The 22,445-nt window shown below is 38.0% G+C and overlaps 1 protein-coding gene and 1 long non-coding RNA gene across 2 annotated transcripts in view; one reads left to right on the top strand and one right to left on the bottom strand.

Annotated features, from left to right (window-relative positions):
• Positions 1-3,895: 3,895 nt before the first annotated feature.
• LOC148863834 (ubiquitin carboxyl-terminal hydrolase 2-like) overlaps positions 3,896-22,445 on the bottom strand; it is a 28,297-nt gene continuing 9,747 nt past the window's right edge. The window contains exons 2-6 of the mRNA XM_088978396.1: positions 21,741-21,780; positions 13,643-13,689; positions 5,130-5,176; positions 4,941-5,043; positions 3,896-4,866 (exon numbers count right to left, since the gene is read on the bottom strand). Coding sequence (XP_088834522.1) covers positions 4,087-4,866; positions 4,941-5,043; positions 5,130-5,176; positions 13,643-13,689; positions 21,741-21,771 — 1,008 coding nt within the window. The 5' untranslated portion in view covers positions 21,772-21,780 and the 3' untranslated portion in view covers positions 3,896-4,086. The remainder of the gene's footprint in view (positions 4,867-4,940; positions 5,044-5,129; positions 5,177-13,642; positions 13,690-21,740; positions 21,781-22,445) is intronic.
• Positions 12,388-22,425, top strand: LOC148863835 (uncharacterized). The gene is made up of 4 exons (XR_016109964.1): positions 12,388-12,437; positions 12,966-13,061; positions 13,128-13,252; positions 21,946-22,425. It is a non-coding gene; the product is annotated as an uncharacterized LOC148863835 (long non-coding RNA).

Raw genomic sequence — 22,445 nt, forward strand, 5'->3', positions numbered from 1 at the left:
AGCAGGGGTTCGGTGGGTTGATTTGGGTGGAGACTGGAGAGTGGTAAACGTCCGCTTATCATCCTTGCACGTAATGTTCGAATGGTGTTCGAACATATAAAACTTTGACTGAAGCCGAACCCAACTGTCATAGATTTTATGTTGGCTTCAGAAAATCTAGATTTAATTAGTTTGGTAGTAATATTAGTATAATAGATTTGCAACTCCTTTTTGCACAGTTTTCAAAACCGGATCGGATCGGACGGTCGGACCGGAAAAATCGAGAATCGGTCACTTGATTGGTTCTGTTTTCTTCTAAAATCGTTTTTTCCCTTAAAACCATTGATTTTGGTCAGCAAACCGCTGAGTCGGCTGGTGAACCGCTTGAACGGTTTTAACCATTTTTTATTTTTTTAATTTTTTGTCAGAACGGACCAGCCATTCAGGTCAAACGGTCGGACCGTTCGAACTGGTAACCGGACCCTTGACCGGTTCTTTTTAAAAACCATACCTTTTTGTGTAATCAACGGTTTGAGTTTTCTTCTAATAATAATACTTGATTTCGTTCACACTATCTAGTAATAATCCTTCTCTAGCATCTACTTCATGTGTAAAATACTGTGTTTTTGTCCTTCAGCTTAACCAAAAAATTAATTATGAACACATCTTATTACATTGAATTCGTTCTTAATACCAAATCGTCCAAGAGAACACGTAATTAATTAAAAAACAACCTATACCATTTTTGTTTAGTTGACGCAGGGTAGGAATAGTTGCCTTATTAAAGAACCAAGTTCGGATATATTAATTAATTAGTTTCTTTGCTTCTCAAAGGAAAAATTACAGTTTCTTCTTCAATAATATAGTTTTTATGAGTTAATAATCAATTACGCATCTACAATAACATGCTTGCTTACTGGAGATAAGTAGGTTCACTCTAGCAGTTTCCACATGTTGAGCCAAATCACAGTGGATGGATAGGATCTTGATGTTCAATGACCCCAATCGAAATGGTACAAAGGCTTGCTATGTAATCTCATATCAAGTGACTTAAGATGCTTTTTAATTTGAAGATTTCCAGCAGAATAAACCATAGAAATAATTGAATTTTATGCATTATACTTGCATTTGGCAAACTTTCGGCCCAGATTTATATAACAATTGTCATCCCATATGTTCTACTATAAAAATGCACAATCCAGTTTTCTCTAACAGAGTATTTCCTCCATATCCAATAAAGCTATGGGAATGACAAGTAGGAGACAGGTATTTCAGGTCTTAGTGTCCTGATCAATATCCTGCCTAACTTTGAGGCTAGGACAGGTGGAAATGACAGTATTGAATATGCAAAGAGAAAAATCATGTCTTTCCCATTTCCAACTGATAATGGAAAATTTTCTTACAAAATTACTATTCCGAACCAAAGTAAAACTAAGTTCTCCTCAAGTAAATTTATTTATCTAAGTTGTGGTGGATGATACAGGATTTATCTAAGTAAATTTATCATTTCCATGGTCATGTCTTCAGCTTTCTTTTAAAGGTCTAGTTTTTGAGATTTTTGCTTTTATATTCTCCCACCATTTACATAAATAAGTGTTATGAAACTTTTTTGTAATTCCTTTGTGATTTATCAATTTGATCACCTTAATAAGCTTTTCACCACCATGTATTCATTTACCTTTAATAATTATTGTTGAATATTTTCTGGCGCTTTTATTATTGTTATTTTATCTCACTCCTATTGTTTATTCTAAGAACTCATAGAAATTAACCACTGCAGAACTTTATGCAGATAACCATAACACATAGGAAATCAGGAAGAGAAGCCTCAGAAAATAGCACAAAATGAAGTCCACGACTGTTCAGTAGACTCCAGAAGTCTGTATGACATCACATAAAATGAACAGTCGTGGAGATGGTATTTCCCCTCTAATCATCAAACTTCATGACTCCGTCTAAATGACCAAGTTGACACATCAGGGTTGATAAGAGACTGAAAGATTTCTAATGAGGCGAGCTCAGAACCAAATTAACGTACTACATAACCAGGAGGTATGGATGAAGGGCATATCAATCAATGATTCAGTGTCATGCAGGTACATAAATAGTGACGATCCCCATGTTTACTTTGAATCTTTGACGATGCAACTAAGCCCAAGGACGAAGCAGGAGCAGGGCGTCTCTCTGTTTTGATACCAATGGAAAGTATGTTGCCATGGCAACCATCTTTGGAGCTTGAGGGAAGCATCGTTAGCTTCACCCGTAGGCCGTAGCTATCCTCAAGAAGGTGCTTGAGTGATTCTTTACAACATCATATTAACAATTTTCAAGAACGGAACTGTTGGGTGATACCAAACCATTTATGATGTTCCACTTCATAAAGTTTGTATACAATATGACAAGCCAAAAGCTGAAAATATCCTTTTTTTTTTCATTTTTATTACAGGATTCTGCCTTTTGAGTGATTTGTGTCTAGATTGGTCGCGTAAATAATCAACCTTTGCAAGGCAAGTGTTAAAAGAGTAGTGTAGTAGCTCAAAGAATGGGTACAAAATTTATAATCCAATCAAAGTCCATTTCTCGTTGAAGCAAAGCTCATTTCTTAAAGCTCTAACAAACAGTAGTCATTCATCAAGGTTAATCCCTACGAACCTTCTTAAACTAAAATCATACCCATTTACCTTCCTCACAATAAAAACGAGGAAAAGATTTCTCATGGATCAAAATAGTAGGAAATGATTTAAATATCCATAATTTATCCATGGATATTGCATAAAACAGCGGAATTATGAAAAAAGATTCATGTAACTAATCCCGTATAGTTGGGATAGGCCTGGATGATGATGATGATTTCTTGTGTAGAAATGGATTTCACGTCGTGTTAGTGTTAGTGTTAGTGTTGTGTCATCTAAAACAAGATCAATGAAGAAAGAAACAGGTCACAATATCGACCCCCATAAATTTATGGGATGTTGACTTGTTTCTCGCCCAAGAAATTTGTAGATACTGAAAACGAAGTTTGCTTTTTCTGATTTTTCCCTCGGTTGGTTGGGCGAAAAACCCAGTGCGAAAACTATGCTTGGATGGATCAAGTGTTTTGTTTTTTTTGGGAACTCGGTGATTTTTCATGTACCACTTTAAACCTGTTGAGTCTGTCACTTGCAGAAATCCCACCGTGGCCACATTAGAGGTAGGTTTTTAAAATCGAACCAGACATAGAACTGTTTTGAGGACCGGTTCCCGGTCGAGTGGTCTGACTGACTGGTTCAAACAAATGGCATGTTCTGACTTGGAAAAATAAAAATAAACAAAAAAAATGACTCAAAACCATTATTCCGATCAACGGTTCAACCACTCAAATCAATAGCTCATAGACTAAATCAATGATTTTTCGCTAAAAAATGGTTTACTTAACCAATTTCTGTGTTTTCTGGTCTGACCGTCCAGTTCGGTCTGATTTTCAAAACCTTGAGTAAAGAAAAAGGTAGCAAAATGATTATGATTCTACCGATGATAGGAATAATGGATCAGTACAGCTACTTGGCTGATACTTGCATTGATTTTGATGCCGGTCAAAAGTTAAATTCAATATATCAACTTATATCGTTATCAATTAATTGCACACATATAATTGTTTAATATTGCTAATAGACTACACTAACTAGGTATTATGGTCTGACGATGATAGGTCTAAGTCTGCATGTTGGGATCCATGTAATCGACGTACTGACGTCGATATCTCCATGCATGATGCTGGGCTTTGGGTGAGGGCCGTGAGGCACGAAAATGAGTTGGGCCGATGGGCTGTCGAGTAATTGTATCAAACTATCGATTACTAATTTTGACGGGAAAAAAAAAAAAGGTAACAGTTACCACAGCCTACAGGGTGTCTACCATATGGACCAATAACTCTATATTGTGAAGAATTAGTTAATACCATTATGAAAAATAAGCCGATCTTTATGGTTACCGAGCGGAGCCTTTGAACTTGTTCAAACTTGAAAGATGAAATGGCATTGATCATCAAGGCTACAAAAGAATTAAATTTTTGCATTAACTACCGGACTTTCACCAGGGTCCCACAGCCAACAGAACGGAAGGGACCCTTCACTTAGGGGTGCTGCATGCTTTCTGTTTGGCTTTCTCAATCAAAGGCTTGAGCTGCCTCTTTTCTGCAAGAATCTTGAGGAAGTTGAACAAAAATGGTATGTAGTTGTGTTTTCGACGAATATCTTCTGTTCTCCGTTTCTTGAATTTCTCCTCCTCCATTAGTATCTTCTCGGTTGCACCCTCAATCCCAGAATTCACTTCTGCAAGTGATTTGTTTAATGCTTCAATATTACTATTATCCCCCATTCTGTCCGACTGTGCAGCAGCAAGCTGCTGCAAGAGACGTTCCCTCTTTCTTTGGAGATCCTTGAGTTCAGCAGTGTACATCTCCTTCCTATTCTTGATAATTGCCATAAGGTTGAATCTTATCTCACTTCTAGAGTACCTTTCAATGCGTTCCTGGATCACTGGCTGCACCATTCGCAACCAGTCCATATCACCTGATCCACCAGGGCACTGTCCAAGGCTAATGGGTCCCTCCTTCAATCCATCAAGCTCATACAGAACACCATCAACGGGCAAATAGCTTATAAAATGGTATACATCATCATCCTTGCTTGCAACCTTTTGCTCATCCGGTACGAAAGGCTCAGGTCTTGCAAAGCTATTGTGTGCTGTACGTATGGCTTCACTATTGTTGATTGCCAAGCCTTTTAGTTCAGGTGGAAAGTTCTTTGTGAACTCCTTCAACATTGACAGTTCTGGCCCAATGTCAATGTCCGGACAATTCATAAGAATGGAGAGAATTGCTTGGGTTGCACATGCATTATTAATAACCTGCAAGAACAACACTTCGTCATGAACACATATAGGTAAATGCTCAGAAAAATATCCTTCTTATTTAAACTAACCTGGCTTGCAAAAAATAAATTTGGGTTTGGATCCTTAATTACAAGGCGATCGTCCTTTTCTCCGGGACGCCATTTGAAAAGGAATATCAACCCATACACTGGCCTGTAAATATGACAAGATCAGCAACTCTTACACACACAAACACACACACACACACACACACGCACACACACAGAGAGAGAACTAACCGAAGATTGCAGAGAGAATCCAGGTCTAATGAATATAATTCTTCTACCTGCTAGCACATCAGTAGGAAACATATTTTCCTATATTAACATAAGGTGCTTGAAGGAAAACCAAGTATACTTCTACAAGATTTTCTTTCCTTTTTTGGGATTGGCAACTTAATTAATTAAGAAATAAGATAGGTACAATAGAAGTATCCCTATAAGTGGTCACTATCAAGATCAACAAAGCACTATACTTTCCATTAGGTGGGAAAGAACACAACAAAAAAATAATAATACAATAACAATAAAAACAGGAAAGATTGAATGTGATTCACCACCCAACCCAACCCCAAACCTGTAGTTTTGCCTCTCAAGATTTAATATTTCAGGATATCACCTTGCATTCCATAATTAGATAAAACATCAACCTCATAACAAACATGATAGAGCCATCATTCATAAAAAAAAAATAATAATAATAATAGAACCATGACACAACTGGAGATTCAATGGAAGAGCTTTATGACAAATTATGGCAGTCACTTGGCCAGGCCATACACATGCTGACATGCATCAACTTTGCTCTGACTTGAAACCAGAATGGACCATGACGCAACTGGAGGTTCAGAAAAGAAACTTTCATGACAAAAGATATCTCTAACTTGGCCAGGTCATAAACATGCTAACACGTATCACTTTTGCTCTACCTTGAAAGCAGAATGTGAAGGACCATCAAGGGCATTTTCCCATAAAAATTTTAATTTCATCTGGTAGAGTTTGGGAGGATAGAGGAGAGGAAGAATACTCTTGTGGACCAAATTGAAGAGATTAATCAAAAAGAGGAAGATGGGAGTCTAGAGGAAAGAGATAGGGAACAAAGATGGAATTTAAGAAAGCAGCTTGAGGATGTTTTATTCAAAGAGGAGATTAGTTGGAAACAAAAATCGAGGTGTAAGTGGATCAAGGAGGGTGATAGGAACACAATTCTTCCATGCCCTAGCAAATGGGAGAAGAAGTAAAAATTTCGTTTCCAAGCTAGAGGTGGAGGGTGTTGCCTTAGATCATCAAAATGAAATAGCAGAGGTTTTTCCAAATCATTTCAGATCAATTTTCAGGAAGCCTCTGAATGCGAGAGTGGATTGAAGGGTTGGAGTGACCTAGGCTGAATTTTGAAGCGAGAGTTTGGTTAGAAAGAAAGTTTGAATTGGAAGAAATCCAAGAGGCAGTTTTCTCTATGGATTGCTCCAAAGCTCCAGGCCCAGATGGATTTACAATGGCCTTTTATCAGGTTTGTTGGGATATACTGAAGGAGGACACCTTGGGAGTCTTTGAGGAATTCTATATAAGGGGAATAATTAATCCTAGCTTGAACTCCACCTTTGTGGCCTTAATTCCCAAGAAGAAAGAAGCCATTCACCCAAGAGATTTCAGACCGATCAGCTTGGTGAATAGTCTTTATAAGATCATAGCAAAGGTGAAGGCCTGAATTTTGAAGTGAGAGTTTGAGAAATCTCAGATCTGTCTTTCTCGCACGAGAAGGTGAGAGAGAGAGTGAGATCTGAGACTGAGAATGCCGCCGTTGTTGCCGCTGTAGTTCGCCATCGCCGTCGCTGCTGCAAGCCTGCAAGTCCTCCTCCTCCTCCTCCTCCTCCCCCTCCTCGTCCTCCTCTTCTTCTTCTTCTTCTTCTTCTTCTTCTCTTCTAAACTCTTTCAGTTCAGCCAACAGTTTTCTTTCAAGTTTCAACCCTTGTTTTCTCTTATATAGTATGCATCTTACCCTAATATTCCAATCTAATGGGTAAGATGCTCAAACCATTCGAACCGCTTGACCCGGACAGTCGAACCGCTGACCCAAAAACAGGTGGCCAGAACGGTTCCGTTTCCGGGTCAGTTTTTTAAACCTTGGGACACTGAATACTTCCCAATTAATTCCCCCTGAAGTTATAATTCCAATCTCAGCATTTTTCCACAAAGTTTAATTCCCCCTGAAGCTCCCCAAGATTGTGCGTATGCCCAACTTATGTCTCTCCCTGACCATATACTTCTAACCCAATTCCTATTTTACTCAGACAACTTAGATTCTTGAATCAGCACAATATCTGGCTTTTCTCTTCTCAATAGATCCCTAATCACTCCTCTTTTTCTTGAGCTTCCTATCTTGTTAATTAGAAAAGGAACAGGAAAAAAAAGAAAAGGAACACCAAGAACAACAACAAAAAACAAATGAACAAGCAAGAGAAAGCAAAAGTCTCTTTTAATGTAGATACAGGGAGGACTAAGTGAAATTTATTCCACATTTAATACACTCAGAGAACATAAATAGGCTAAAAAGTGGTTCTATCTGTTTCACCAGAACATGTAAGAAATGAAATGGTGTAATTCAAAATTCAATATGACATGCTAGGAAATTCTTGAGTTATGATTCAGTCAGACAAAGCAAATTGGGTAATGGCTTTTTTAGCATCACTTCAATAACTTGGACCAATAATATCTTTGAATCTCCCTCTACTTCCAATTGCTGAAAATTTGATTGCTTGGAAACTCATAATCCTTGTAGTGATGCCATCAGCTCAGCCTTCAATGAATCTCCCAGCACCAAAGGTCCTGAAAACATAGCCAAAACCTTCCCTGTGCAGTCTCTAAATACTCCTCCAATACCTACCATTCCTGTGCTTCCCATGGAGCTTCCATCGAAATTTAATTTTATTTTGTTAGCCATTGGTGACCTACTGGCCTCCACTCCATAACGAATTGCTTTTCCACTTCAGTCCATGTCCTCAGTACATCATTCACTAAAAATTTTTTGAATAGGTCAAGTGTCTTTTCCAATGTGCTGCTCTGATTTTTATCACATCAACCATTTCCTCTTTTGATCTATATTTTTCATTAAAAATTCTCCCTTTCCTTTCCTCCCAAACAATCCACACAACTGCAGCCCGAATTGCTTTCCACATCATTCTTCCTCTCTTTGTTGGTTGCTTTAGGAAACTTGGGCTGAGAAAGCTCCTACATCCTGCGGAGAGGTCCACTTGCATCCAAAAAGAGAACAGAGGTCCCAAACAAAAGCACAAAAGGGCAAGATAGCAATAGATGAGATAAGGATTCACCACTTGCAAGGCATAGGAAGCATATGTGGGGCAATAAACATTTGTTTGGCCTTCTTTTTTGGAGCATATCACTAGTGTTTACCTTGCCAAGAAAGACTTCCCAACACAAAGCCTAAATTTTAGGTGGGATGGGCTTGCTCCATATTTCTCACAATGAAATATTTCATCCACATTATTGGACTCTGTGTTTTAAAAGCGCAAGGTGCAAAAAAGGCACAAGGGCCAATTTGCACCTAAGACGCAAGGCGAGGAGCACGCATTTTTAAGAATGGTGCAAAACTACAAAAAAACCTAAAAGTCAAAAAAAAGTTAGAAAATTCAAAAAAATGCCAAAAATATTTTTAAAATGCAAAAAATTCAAAAAAAATATTAAACATAATGTTAATAAAAATATAAACATAAATTTTAAAATAAATGTCTTAAAAAACCAATTATCTAAAATTAAAATACATAAACATAACATGTAAAGCGTATTCAAATAAAAAAATAAAAATAAAAGCAAACATATAAAGCATTTTCAAGAATGTAAAGCCCACAATCTCTTTTTTCCCTTAATTGCATTGCTTCAAGTAGCTAATGTGATGTAAAACATATTGCATTCTTGATTTATGAGTCGCCTTTGCACCACACCCCTGAGGCAAGCCCAAACAAGCCTATGTTAGGGTTTGATATTATTATTTCTCACGTGAAAAATAATAATTTTATAACTTTAATTGCCTTTTAAGAAGATATTTTATTGGAATGAACAAATGAACAAGGCGCATCAGGCGCACCATGCATGTGCCTTTTGAAAGGGGTGCGCCTAGGACCTGGGCGAGGCACATACCCCAAAATGCGCCTCGCCTGTGCACCTAGGCGTTCCTGAGGAGCGCCTTTTAAATCACTGGTTGGACTGTAAAAGAGCATTGAGGAAAGAACCTCCACTAACTGATCCAAAAAGGTTAAATGAAGTTTGTCCAACAATTGGATAAGTGCCCCACATTCACCATCCCACAGTCCCCTTCTAAAGCCAAAATCCCAACTTACCCCTAAAGGAGAAAAAGTGACAAACCTCGACATAGGCTGTTGTTTATAGTTGGACAATGAGAATAGGCTAGGGAAATTAATGAAAGGTCTTACCAGAATAATACTTGGGTCCCACATCCCACATCAAATCTAGTGAAATTAATGGAAGTTGGATATACTACCTATATTGATTTCCAAGGAGAAAGAGCCATCGGGGAAAAAGCTACTTTTGCATCCCATCCATTATTCAATGTCCCGTGAATTCTTGCAATTACCTTATGCCAAAGCCTGTCTCTCTCTAAAGGAAATCTTCATAACCAACCATTTCCTTGGTAGTGTTGTATTCTTACAAATTAGGTTTCCTATTCCAAGTCCACCTGCTCTTTCGATTTGCTAACTTGCTCCCAATTCACCAAATGGTCTTTCTTCTCATACCCTAGTTCCCAAAGGAACTCTCTCATGATCTTCTCTAGTTGACACGCAACTCTGGCTAGAATCCTGAAAGTGGAGACGTAATAGATGGGTAGGTTAGCTAAAGTTGCCCTAATCAAAGTTATCCTTCCTCCTAGTGAAATGTAATTCCTTTTCAGTAGTGCCAGTCTTTTAGCGAATATCTCTACTACCGGTTTCCAAAAAAAAAACCTCTGACCTTGGGTTTCCTCATAACAGAAGACCAAGATAGTCCAAGGGCTAGTTCCTCGCATCACACCCTAGAATCTCTACCAAGCATCTTAATTCGTCCTCCTAGCGAAATGTAATTCCTTTTCAGTAGTGCTAGTCTTTTAGCGAATATCTCTACTACCGGTTTCCAAAAAAAAACCTCTGACCTTGGGTTTCCTCATAACAGAAGACCAAGATAGTCCAAGGGCTAGTTCCTTGCATCACACCCTAGAATCTCTACCAAGCATCTTAATTCTTCCTCCATATTTACCCCTGCTACACAACTCTTCCCCATATTCACCCTCTGATTAGATACAAACTCAAAAGTTGTTATGAGTTCCATTAAATTCATCAAATTGTTTTAATTACCTCCTTCACATGGCAAAATTATGTCGTCTGCAAACTACAAATGACTGATTATCACCTTGTTTCTACCTACCCTCCAACCTCTCAGTAATGAGTAACCTATCCTGATCAACTTTGACAATCATCATGCTTAGGACATCTACTACTAGGGTGAATAGAAAAGGGGATAAGGGATCTCCCTATCACAATCTTTGTTTAGCTAGAAAGAAATCTCTAATCACCCCATTTATTAAGATAGAATTGTGCATAGAATTTAAGCATCCTTTAATCCACTTCCTCCACTTGTCACCTAACCCAATTCTTTCTAGGATTTCTAGGAGAAAAGACCAACCACTAGATCATAAGCCTTCTCTAAATCCAATTTGCAAACTAAACCCTTTTTCCCTCCTCAATCTCTTCCCTGCCACACACTCATTTACCACCAAGACTTGATTGATGATCTGTCTCCCTTCAATAAAAGTTCCTTAAGGACTTTAAGGGTCTGTTTGATTGCTGAGAAAGGAATTAGAAAAGGGAATATTCCTGAATTATTCTTCCTTTCTTGTGTTTGTTTACTAGTAAACAGTGTTTTGGGATGAGAAACAAGAGGGATGCGGGATCCCAAAATTAAGTGAGCGAGGTCGCACCAAAACAGTGCGACCCCGGTGAGAAAAGAAAACGCTAAGAAAATTACTCGGGCTTTGTCAGAGCAAAAAGTCGACAACCATCTTCTTCTTGTTATCAGCACTTCCACCACCGCCACCACCACCGCCAATCATCACCACATCCTCCTCCAGCATCCCAACCATAACCTCCTCTCTGTTCGCTCATTCGCCAACTCCTCAGCGGAGGAGGCTACTGCTGAGCATCGCCACCGGAAGCGCCGCCTCTATATTGAACCCCCACTCCTGTTATTAGCACTTCGACTCTTTGGAAGTTTGGACTCCTCTCTTTCTCTCTGCAACCCCAAGGCCTCCCTTCTATCGTCTATTTTCTCAATGGCTGCCGCAATGGTCGAAGACAGCAGTTTCGAAGATGACCAACTAGCTTCCATGTTGTTGAACGACATCGTTAGGGCATCTCGTCTTTTCGACAACGAAATTCGAGTCCTCAAAGTGGGGAAGTTTTCTGATTACCTCCTGGTTTTGGTTTCCAGGGATTTAAGGGTTTTTTTCCTTGCTGATTTTATCTTTATGTTCTTTGATTACCGAAGGAAGAGTTGCAGAGAACGAATCTGGAGTTAGAATCTGTCAAGGAGAAGATCAAACTCAACAAACAGCTCCCCTGCCTAGTCGGTAACATTGTTGAGGTGACTTTCTATTCTCTACATAAGCATTTTTCTTTTGGGCTTGCTTCGTAAATTAGATCCAGTTTTGGTGGCATTTCTCCTCATTGTTGCTTTGGTTTCTATTCGATGTGCCTATAATGGCCAAGGTCTCCTATTTAAGATTTTCATATTGACCTATGATGCGATAATTGGGTAAACAGAAACCTTGAGTCACACTTTCACTTCATCTTGCTAAAAGTTTTAAAACAAATGAAGAACCAGCTACTGGATTGATGAAAATTGGTAGCAATACAAATTGTATTAAACGGACTCATTAAACAATCAGAAACCGCTAATTTGGTCTAGTGAATCAAATAAAAAAAATATGGCAAATTCCCTGTTAATACATGAAAATGGGGCCAGTTCGCAATAGTATCCAGATAAATATATCCCAACTCAATGGGGGCAGTTCGCACTAGTATCCAGATAAATATATCCCAACACTCCAATGCAAATACATGGTAAAATCCTTAAAAATAACATAAGGTATAGGATCTAACATCTATGGCTGTATAGCAGTTCTATCATCAAAATATCAGTCCCTTTATGATGCCAATGTCGTTACTTTGTCAAAAATACATCTTCTCATAGTCTTTAGACTGAAATTCCTGGGAATAGGAATTATAGTATGCTATTTCATGACATTGTGGGTCAAATGTATGGGTCTTGGCTTTTTTGGAAAGATGGTTCTAGCATTTCTTTTGTTGGGTTCTTGTATTTATAATAGAATTTGCTTTCAGTTATGTTGATATTTTTCTTGAAATTTCATATGCCATTTACTTGAGCTTCATGGATCTACATTGTCATACTTAATTGACTCGTGCATGTGCAGCACAGACAAATGCTACATTTTTGAAGTTAGCTGGTCCACAGTTGGTTCAGGTCATTGTTCTACCATAAAGAAAAGGCTAAAATGTTGCTGATGCTGTTTATGTTCTTCAAGCATTCTCTCCTTACTGTTGGCGATCTGTTATCTTATGTTTCTTCTGTTGCAAATAGAGTATTGCTTTCTCATTATTAACTTTGAAGAATTAATTACTACCTTCTCATTTAGAGTTAATAATCCTCATTGTTAAAAGGTTATTTGATTTTCAACATTAACGAATCAGGAGTATGTTCTGTTTATTTACTTTCATTTAAGGATATTTATCTGTATGTGGTTTAAAATACATGTAAATAGGAAATTTTATTTTATTATTATGCTGGTCCTCTCCCAGTTGATATCAAGACCAGCCATTTGTTTGCAATGCTGCAATGTGCCTAATGATGATAAGTTTTCATCAATTTAGTTCATCTAGAATTTTTTCATAGTAAAGTTCTTATAGAAAATTTTATTTCTTTCGTGAAAATATAGGAGCTCAGTTTTCAGATTCATTAATCTGTTATTCTTGTTTTTCATTAATGTTGTAGGTGATGATGGCTTTAAAGTTTTGGATTCCAAATGATCCAAATTATGATCACAATTGACAAAAATAGAGAATCAGGAATTTGTTAAGAAACAGAGAGGTGAAGAATTCTATTGTTAAGAAACGATTTCAGCAAGCTCTGGACTAATTTTTGTTTTCTTCGTAGGCCACTCCCTTCTTGAATTGGAGGTCAAGAATGCTTGGCTGTCGGTGGAGGGCTTGAAATCAATGCCGGCGCTCACAAGTTTAACACTAGAATTTATAAGACTGGATGATGAAGACCTAGACAAGGTGAATGAGTGCTTCCCCTCACTGCAAGTTCTTAATTTGATAGGTGTTGGAGGGCTTAGAAACCCTAGAGTTCATCTGCTGCAGCTCAAAAAAATTTTCTTGCAAAACAAACACTAGAAAGTGGATTTTCTCACAAAAATTTTCTCAGCAAACAAACACATTATAACTAACTGAGAAAATAAATTTTCCTTTTCTCATCCCAACATTTCTCATCCCATCCTTTCTCAGTCCAATTTTCTCAGCAATCAAACAGACCCTAAAAGAAAATTTGGTTAGTAAATGTTTGCAATAGAAAAAAAGAAAGAAAGAAATGTCATTAAAATGCATTTGTGGAGATGGCCCTATATATAACAAATGATGTAATACAAATCTGAAAAATAAAAATATCACCTGCACGCCTTTCACTTGCATTTGTTGTATAAGTTCAGTAAACACACCTAGAATTCAAGCCAGGATAGTGTTAGCAACAAGAAACATAGTACTTAAATGCAAACTTAATAGGAGGTGAAAACAAATATAATCTTTGGGTCATGGTTGGAAAATTCAAACTTCACTTGTTATAGTCACCATATCTAATCATATTTAGGCATATCCTAGTTAAAGATTTGAATAGGTTGGCAAGGCTTAAAAATTTTCCAGAATTTGGCTTCAAGTCGATCCAAGTTTCATTTTAACTTGGTAAATTAGCAAGTTTGCAATATAGGATTGAGTCAGGGAAAGGGTAAATTTGGTAGTTAGATAGCTTTACTTCCATCTGCATCTTTGATTGGATGATAAGTTGACTACTTTTTTTTGATAAATAACAGATTTTTTATTAATAAAAAGAGTAAAAGAGGAAGATACAACAGGAGGGAGAGGTAAAATCTCTTAATACTCCCTAAAAGTAGACTTCAGATTACAACATTTCCCAAAAAAGAGCTCTTCCCACCCCTTGTTTGGCCAAAGAGTCTGCCAAAGAATTGGCACTCCTCTTAATCCACTGAAACTGAATTTCCATGTTTTGAGACAACTGTTTAATTTTCTTCTTCTCATTTAAGTATTTCCACAAACTGAAATCTTCCTTCTGTAGCCAACTAATAACCAGCCTAGAGTAACTCATTTGCAGTTTGCGGATAACTTGATGATCTTTTGTGGTGGTGGTTTGAGTGAGAAGGTGGGAAACTTGAAAGAATTGATTAAAGCCTTTGAAGGAGTGTCCAATTTGAAAATCAATTTAGAAAAGAGCTGCATTGCTGGAGTCAATCTAGACTTTGAGGAGGTTGAGGCTATTGCAGATTGCCTTCAGTGCTCCATTTCTACTTGGCCTTTGTCCTATTTAGGGCTGTTGTTAGGAGCAAACCCTAGGGAGAGTAGGTTCTGGACCCCAGTTATAGAGAAGTTTGAAAAGAGATTAGCTGTGTGGAGGAAAAATTACATCTCTTTGGGTGGGATAATCACCTTGATAAGAGCTACCCTTGCAGACCTACCTACTTACTACCTCTCTATCTTTAGGATACCATCTGGGGAAACAAAGAAACTGGAAAAATTAATGAGAGATTTTCTTTGGGAACCGGGAGAAGGTAAAAAAGACCACTTAATCAGTTGGGAGGTTGTGGGTAAAAGCAAAGAGGAAGGAGGATTAGGGCTTGGGAATGTGCTTAAGAAGAATTCAGCCTTGTTAGAGAAGTGGTTATGCAGGTGGCCTATGGAGCGAGATAGGTTGTGGCATGAAGTGGTAAAGAGTATTCATGGATTCTCAGAGAGTGGATGGGACCCTGGTGCTTCAAGGAGGGCTAACCTAGCAACACCTTGGAAAGCAATTCACAAAATTCTTCCGCAGTTCCTAAGTTGTATAAGGTATGATGCTTGTTCTAGTAACTCTATTCAGTTTTGGGAGGACATTTGGACGGGAAGTCTTCCCCTAAAAGACCTTTTTCCATCCTTGTACTCTATTTCTTTGTATAAAAAAGAGGTGATTTCAAAATTCCTTCAATTTTAAATTTGTTGTCTTTGTCTTGGGACTTTGGTTTCCATAGAGGGTTAAGAGAGGATGAAATTGATTGTTTGTCTACTCTTCTAGGTCTCCTTGATAAGGTTTGGTTGGATCCTTTGAAGCCTGATAAGAGGATTCGGGCCATTCACCCTAATGGGTCTTTTTCTTGTGGTTCCTGTTTTAATTTCCTGTGCCAAACCTCCTCTCAACAAAGTTTCCCTTCTAAAGAAATCTAGTGTAGACCAGTTCCCCCCAAGGTTACAGCTTTGTGTTGGGAAGTGTGGCATGGTAAGGTAAGCACGATGGATAACCTACAAAAGAGAAGACCCTTCCTATGTATTTCTCCAAACGGGTGCACTCTTTGCAGATCTCATGGTGAGGACTGTTATCACTTATTTTTATCTTATAGTGTCACTGCAGAGCTCTGGGTTTGGCTTCTATCACTGTTTGGGTGCAGATGGGATATGCCAACAGAAGCAAGTACAATCTTTAACCCTTCTATGTTTTATTGGCCCCATAAAAGAGGAAGGAAAATGTGGAGATGTGCACGAGCAGCCTTGTTATCGACAGTTTGGGAAAAAAGGAATGCCAGGATCTTCCAGGAAAAGGGGAGAAGCAGTCAGGCCTTGAAGGACTACATTTTGTATAGGGCAATACATTGGTTAAAGACTTTGGATTTGTTTGATCATTTCTCCTTTATTGATTGTTGGAGGGATTAGTTATCAGTAGCAAGTTGTTCATCCTCAAAGATAAAGGTAATGACAAGCTGGGTCCCCCCTCCTCACAGTTCTTTGAAGCTGAATTTTGATGGAAGTAGCCAGGGCAACCCGGGTTCCTCTGGTTTGGGAGGTGTATTGAGGAATGAGGCTGGAGAGGCTGTCTTACTTTACTCTATCCCTTTAGGTGTTGGTAACTCTAAGGGAGGAGTTTTGGGAGGAGTTGGCCGTGGCGATGGAAAGTTTCTCTTATCCTTGGGTTATTGGTGGGGAGGAGTTTTGGTAATGTTTGTCAAAGAAGGTTCCCCAGGGTTGATTTGTAAACTTGATACTGAAAAGGCCTACGATCATGTCAACTGGAGATGTGTTGATCTTGTTTTACATTCGATTAAATTTGGGCAGAAATAGAAGAATTGGGTTGATCTTGGTTAATGGACAGTCCACAGGTTTCTTTGATAGCTCCAGGGGTCTTAGACAGGGTGACCCCCTGTCTCCTCTTCTATTTATATGTGTAATGGAGATCCTCACTCTATTCTGTAAGGCTGCAGATTCAAGTGAGTGGGAAGGTTTTGCAATTGTGCCAGGGGGAGAGAAGGTGAATATTCTTCAATTTGCAGATGATACATTGTGCTTTGTGGATGCCTCTCCCTCTCAGGTGGAGTTAATCCTTGGGATCTTGTCTTGGTTTGAAGTGACAACAAGTCTAAAAGTTAACTGGAACAAGAGCCAAATTAACCTAGTGGACCAGGTTTCCAACTTAGCAGATTGTGTTGGTATCTTGGCTTGTCAGATTGAGTCCCTTCCAATCAAATATTTGGGACTCCCTCTGGGGGTGAGTGGTGGTTCTCCTGCAATTTGGGACCCGATTATTGAGAGAATGGAAAGAAAGTTGGTCTCTTGGAAGGCAAAATACCTCTCCTTTGGGGGTAGGGTGACTCTGATTAAGAGTACTCTCTCCAATTTACCCACCTACTTCCTATCTCTATTCTCCATCCTTAACAAGGTTGCAAATCAGCTTGAAAAGCTTCAAACTGTAAGTGGATTTGGAGATTTGCAGCAGAAAATGATGCATGGTGGAGATCTCTCATTGTCAGCAAATATGGTGTGAATTGGGGTAATTGGAGAACTAGGGACCCTCCTCCCAACTGGGGTAACTCTCTGTGGAAAGGGATAATGAAGAACTTTTTAGCTCTGGCCGCTGGGGTCTCAATTAGAATTGGTAATGGTAACAGGACCAAATTTTGGAAGGACCCTTGGTGCTCAGATGAACCCCTTGCTGATTCCTTCCCCCTCCTCTTCCAGTGTGCTTCGGATCAAGAGGTTTTAGTTGCAAAGTGCTATAGTGTATCTGGTGGTTCAGTTCTTTGGTCTCCATTTTGAAGGAACCTTTTTGATTGGGAGGTGGAAGAGGCTTTGAATCTGTTGACCTGTCTTCAGAACCAAGAGTTGGATTACAGTTTGGAGGATAAGTGACATTGGAAGTGGAACTTGATGGGGTGTTCTCTGTCAAATTTCTAGCTGCTAACCTCGGTAGGAGGGGTGTTCCTGATTTCCCTGATCGGCAAGTGTGGAATCCCAACAGCCCAACTAAAGCCAACTTCCTAGTTTGGACTATGGCTCTTAATAAATGTCTTACTAGAGATAACCTAGTGAGAAGGGGCATTCAGGTGTTGGACTTGTCTTGCAGTCTGTGTGGGAGAAGTGCTGAATCTACTGATCATTTGTGTATCCATTGCCCGTATACTGCTCAGTTGTGGAACCATTTCCTCAGCTCCATGAAGGTAAGTTGGGTGATGCCGGTTAAAGAACTGTTGTGTTGCTGGCAGCTTATGGGTTTGAGCAAGAAAAAGAAGACTGTCTGGAAGATGATTCCAATTGCTGTAATTTGGTCCATCTGGACTGAGAGGAATAGAAGGATTTTCAGAAACAAGACCCTAAGTCTGGAAGAGCTAATTCAGAAATCAGTGGGCAAGCTGATGTCTTGAGTGTATGTGGCTGCGGATTTTAGAAATTGTAATGTGTCAAATGTTTTTCTTTCTAGCTCTTGATGGATTGTGTATTTGCTGTTTTGATCAGTCGGCCTTTTCTGGGACTGAGCTCAGCCTCCTGTGTGTAATTTCTTATCAATAAATATTACTTTACCTTTTCCAAAAAAAAAAAAGTTTTTTGAAACATTTGTTTCATGTTGTAACCTTTGCTCAATTATTCTCTCCCAAAGTTCTTTAAGAAAAACAAAGTTCTAGAACTAGAAAGGATCAATGAGAACCCTTATTGTTCACTAGAGCTAAAGAATGTTGTAGCAAGTAGAAGACTAAAAAAATAGAGAAAGCATCAAGATGTTTTGGTTTCAAAGGGGGTCTCTTTGGGATTAGACCAAACAAGAAGTTATCAAAGATCAAGAAAACCTCAAGAAGAGTTCAGTGGTTTAAACTTCACATTTTTTAGGGCGGCCTTGTTCCTAGTCTTGTAGAGAGAAGGTGTTGCTCTTGTGGGTTTGAAGTGGGTTTGCTTGTATTATCTTTGAGGTTGTGTTTGGTTTGGGCTGTTTGGGGTTTATGGTTGTTGTGGGGTTTTGTTTTAGGTGGTTTGTTGGGCTACTGTGTTTCTGCTTTTTTTTTTTGATAGGTAAAAGTTCATTAATAATTCATGAGCAACAAAAAGATGATGTTTGTTACAAAAATCCCAAGGGGAGGCGTGAGGTGCAGCCTCACTATTTAAAAGAAAAAAACTGCACAAAAATTACAAGTAGACCCAATATAATTGGTCCCTAGTTACTCCCTGCTTAGCTAGATAATCAGCAAATGCATAAGCCTCCCTTCCCACCCATTGTATAGTCAAATTCATATGTTGTATTACCCATTTAAATTTCTTCATTTCATTTCTATAACACCATATCACTTTGACTGGATCTCAAAGCCAGCAGCTCGCCACCACTTTGGAGTCCCCTTCTATCACCAAATTCTCCAAGCCTATCTCTCTTGCAATTTGTACACCTTGTAGGACTGCATACAGTTCAGCCCTTAAGGAGTCTCCAATCCCCATTGGTCCTGAATAGAGTGCTCTTAAATTCCCATCCTTGTCTCTTATGGCCCCTCAAATTCCAAAAAGGCTTGGGTTGCCTTGACTGCTCCCATCAAAGTTTAGTTTCATAAAGCCTTCAATGGGAGGTGTCCGAACCAACCGTGTTTTAGTTTTCTGCACTAAACTAGAAGCCACTGAAAGCCAATTCCTCCAAACATCATCAAAGGAGGAATGTCTAAACAATTCCATAGTTCGTAGCCAGTATATAATTCTGGTTATTACACAATCCATAATCTGTTGTTTACTTCTCTCCCCTTGGAAGATTCTGGCATTTCTTTCTTCCCATAATGTCCAAACCACTGGTTGCTCTAGTGCACCTCCACATTATTCTTCCCCTTTTCTTCGGCCAAGCAAAAGTAGATGGATCAAATAATATCTTAATCTCCACTGGCGTATTCCACCTATGCCCAAACAAAGGAAAAAACAACTCCCAAATTTCTGAAGCAAATGAACAAGAAATAAGTGGTAACAAGATTCACCATCTGATTTCCAAAGAGTGCACCAATTTGAGGAAATACACAAAAAAGGCCTCTTCTTTTGCATGTAACCCAAAGTGTTAACTTTCCCATATACCACTTCCCAGAAAAATGCCTTAATTTTAGGGGGAAACAGTTGAAACCAAACTTCATTCCAAGGAAAAGACTGAGAGGATGGGTACTAGCAAAGAGCTTTAAAAAACAAAAACAAAAAAAAAAAAAAAAAAAAAAGTTTCTGCTGGATTTTGCTGAGGAGTGTTTGGGTTGGAGTTCTTTTTTGGGAATTGAAGTGTGTTTTTCTTCTCTCTCAAGTGACATCTGGTCACTCTCCTTTGTACTTTCTTTTTTCTTTTTAATGAATTCTATTTTATTACCAAAAAAAAGTTTCATATTGTGGCTAATGAATTTAATTCCATGATAATAATTACAACTTTGTATGTCACCCTTACTTTTAAATGTAGGCACCATAGTGTTCTTTGTCCATTCATTTAGCATTTTTTTGGTTGTTTTTTTTTATGAATATTGTTTTTTGATGAATATTTTTTTGGTTGTTTTCAGTATCTTATTAAATAGTTTAGTTAGCCATAATAAGCCTACCTTTACCATACCTTTCTATATAGGGATATTATTTTTATCAGGTCCTAATATCTTTCCCTTCTTCATCTTGTTTAGTGCCTCCTACAATTTGATAATTCTAATTTTATTAAGGTATATGTTATTTTCAGTACTATTAGAATTACTAATCCCTCCCCCACTACCATCTGTTACATGTTTACCATTTAATATTTTTCCAATAAAGTTTTTCCATCTTTCATTAATTTCTTGATCTTATATCAAGAGATGCAACTAACTTGATTTAAACCTCTGCATTTTCTTTCTCACCTTTTTGTCATTTTACAAATTTCATTCTCTCCTTCTTTAGTGCCTAACTTGTGATATAGTTCATCATACGCCTTAAATTTAACTTCACCCACTTTCTTTTTAACTTCCTTTCTTATGATTTATATTTTTTCTATGTTTTCTATATTTTTAATATTTACTTCTTTAGTGTGTGGGCGTGTGTGTGTATCAATGTTATATAGTAAAGAAGTAAAGAATATTATTACTTTTTCAAGTTATATGCAAGCTAATTAGCATGTAAAACCAGGGAACAAACCTAGAATTTAGTTTTTATATTGTCAACTTCTATTTTCTAGGCACCTAGTCATGTAGGTGTTCATTGTTGCCTAGAACTGCCTATATGCCTTAACAACTACAGGTGAATGCACAAACCCAGCTGCCTGGTTATGGAAGTTAATCCTCTATTTTCAAGATTGAAAATATATATATCAAGGTGAATAAGCACTCAAAAATGCAATATGCAAGACTTATCCAAAAAAAAAAAAATGCAATATGCAAGTTGAAATGGTCACATCCAAATATATTGCACTTCAACATGATATCCCCATAGCCTCGAAAAGTTAAAAGGCCATTACCCAATGTTAGTCCCAGCTATTTGGGGCCTTGGAAGGGGTAGACAGGATATGGCCCTAACATTTTGTATTTTTTGGGCACAAAGTGGCCATTCTCAGACTTGAACACATGTTCTCACACTGCCAGCCCAAGATTTTACCTTTACACCAAGCAATGGCCTTTATAGCCTCAGAAAATTGTGAAAGAAAATATAATGCTATTAATATGGTATGTCAAGAGGAAATTTTGATATTATTTTCATATTTAAGTTTATCTTTCCCTGAATAACTTCATTAAAATCAATCACATTTCACAAGAAATATTTCTTGTGTAAAACTGTAAAGAAACACTTTTGATTTTAGTAGATTGATTTCAGCAGCATGGAACACTAGATTTAATCCAAGAAAAGAAAGGAAGAAGAGAGTAGCAGCAAGGAAGGAGAATAGGAGATAAGAAGAGTAGAGAGTAGAGAGTAAAGAGAAACTAAACAGATTGTGGGGTTCGTTAGAGTCCCCACTATCTTTTATACTTGAGTATAATGTGGAATGAAATTACAATCACGCCCTTAATAGGGCAGCAGCAGTAAAAAATGAAGAGACCCATGGGCCCAATAAGTGACATAATAAAATCCTACTAACAAACATAAAATAAGAAACATAAAAAAAAAATGCCTAATAAATACATATAATAAATACTTAAGTAAACAGCATAACCAGCCTATTGACAATTTTCAAGGAAAAAAAATCATTTAGAATAGAAACAAGCATAAGACAAGATGTAATAAGCCTTACCAGGATCAGATTCAATAGTGCACCAAGACATGAAGTCGAGCTTTTGGAAGTTGCATAAACCAAGAAAGGATAAAATTTAGAAAATGCACAAAATCCAAGAATTAGCACGCAATTATTATCTTAAAAATACATATAATCTATGATACAAAACAAGAATCACATGGTACAAAATGTGTTGAAGAATGAATTGATCATATTATTGTAGGAGATATTGGAGGAGCTTTCAGAAAAGCAGAGGGTCAGATTGTTGCCTTCTCTGGTCCAATTGGAGCGGGGGATGCGGTTAATGCAAAGGTCCAAGCAGTTCTACAGGGAGCACAGATTGCTAGAAAGCTGAACTGGGAGATTGCTAATTGAAGGTGATTCTAAACTGGTAATTGGGTGGCTGAAGGAGCCGAAGATTGTAGCTTGGTCCTTTAGGGGGCAATGAGAAGAGTTCAAGTGGCTAACCTCAAACAATAACAGTTAGAGTTCATTGGGAAAGGAGATCGGAAAATGGGCCGGCAGACCTTCTAGCTAAGCAAGGGGTGCATAAGGATGAACTATTTTGGGCTCAATTGCAATTCTGCTTTGTTTTTGAGGCTGCATCTCACGCCTCTTTGTAGGAAGTTTTTGTGCTATAACTTTTGATAGTTCATTTTGATTGATCATTAATAAAATGATGTTTATTACTAATCAAAAAAAATTGTAGGAGATATTTGTCTG

This window comes from Nelumbo lutea, chromosome 3 (genome assembly GCF_056320005.1).
Source record: "Nelumbo lutea isolate HS-2025 chromosome 3, American lotus-T2T, whole genome shotgun sequence".
NCBI lineage: Eukaryota > Viridiplantae > Streptophyta > Magnoliopsida > Proteales > Nelumbonaceae > Nelumbo > Nelumbo lutea.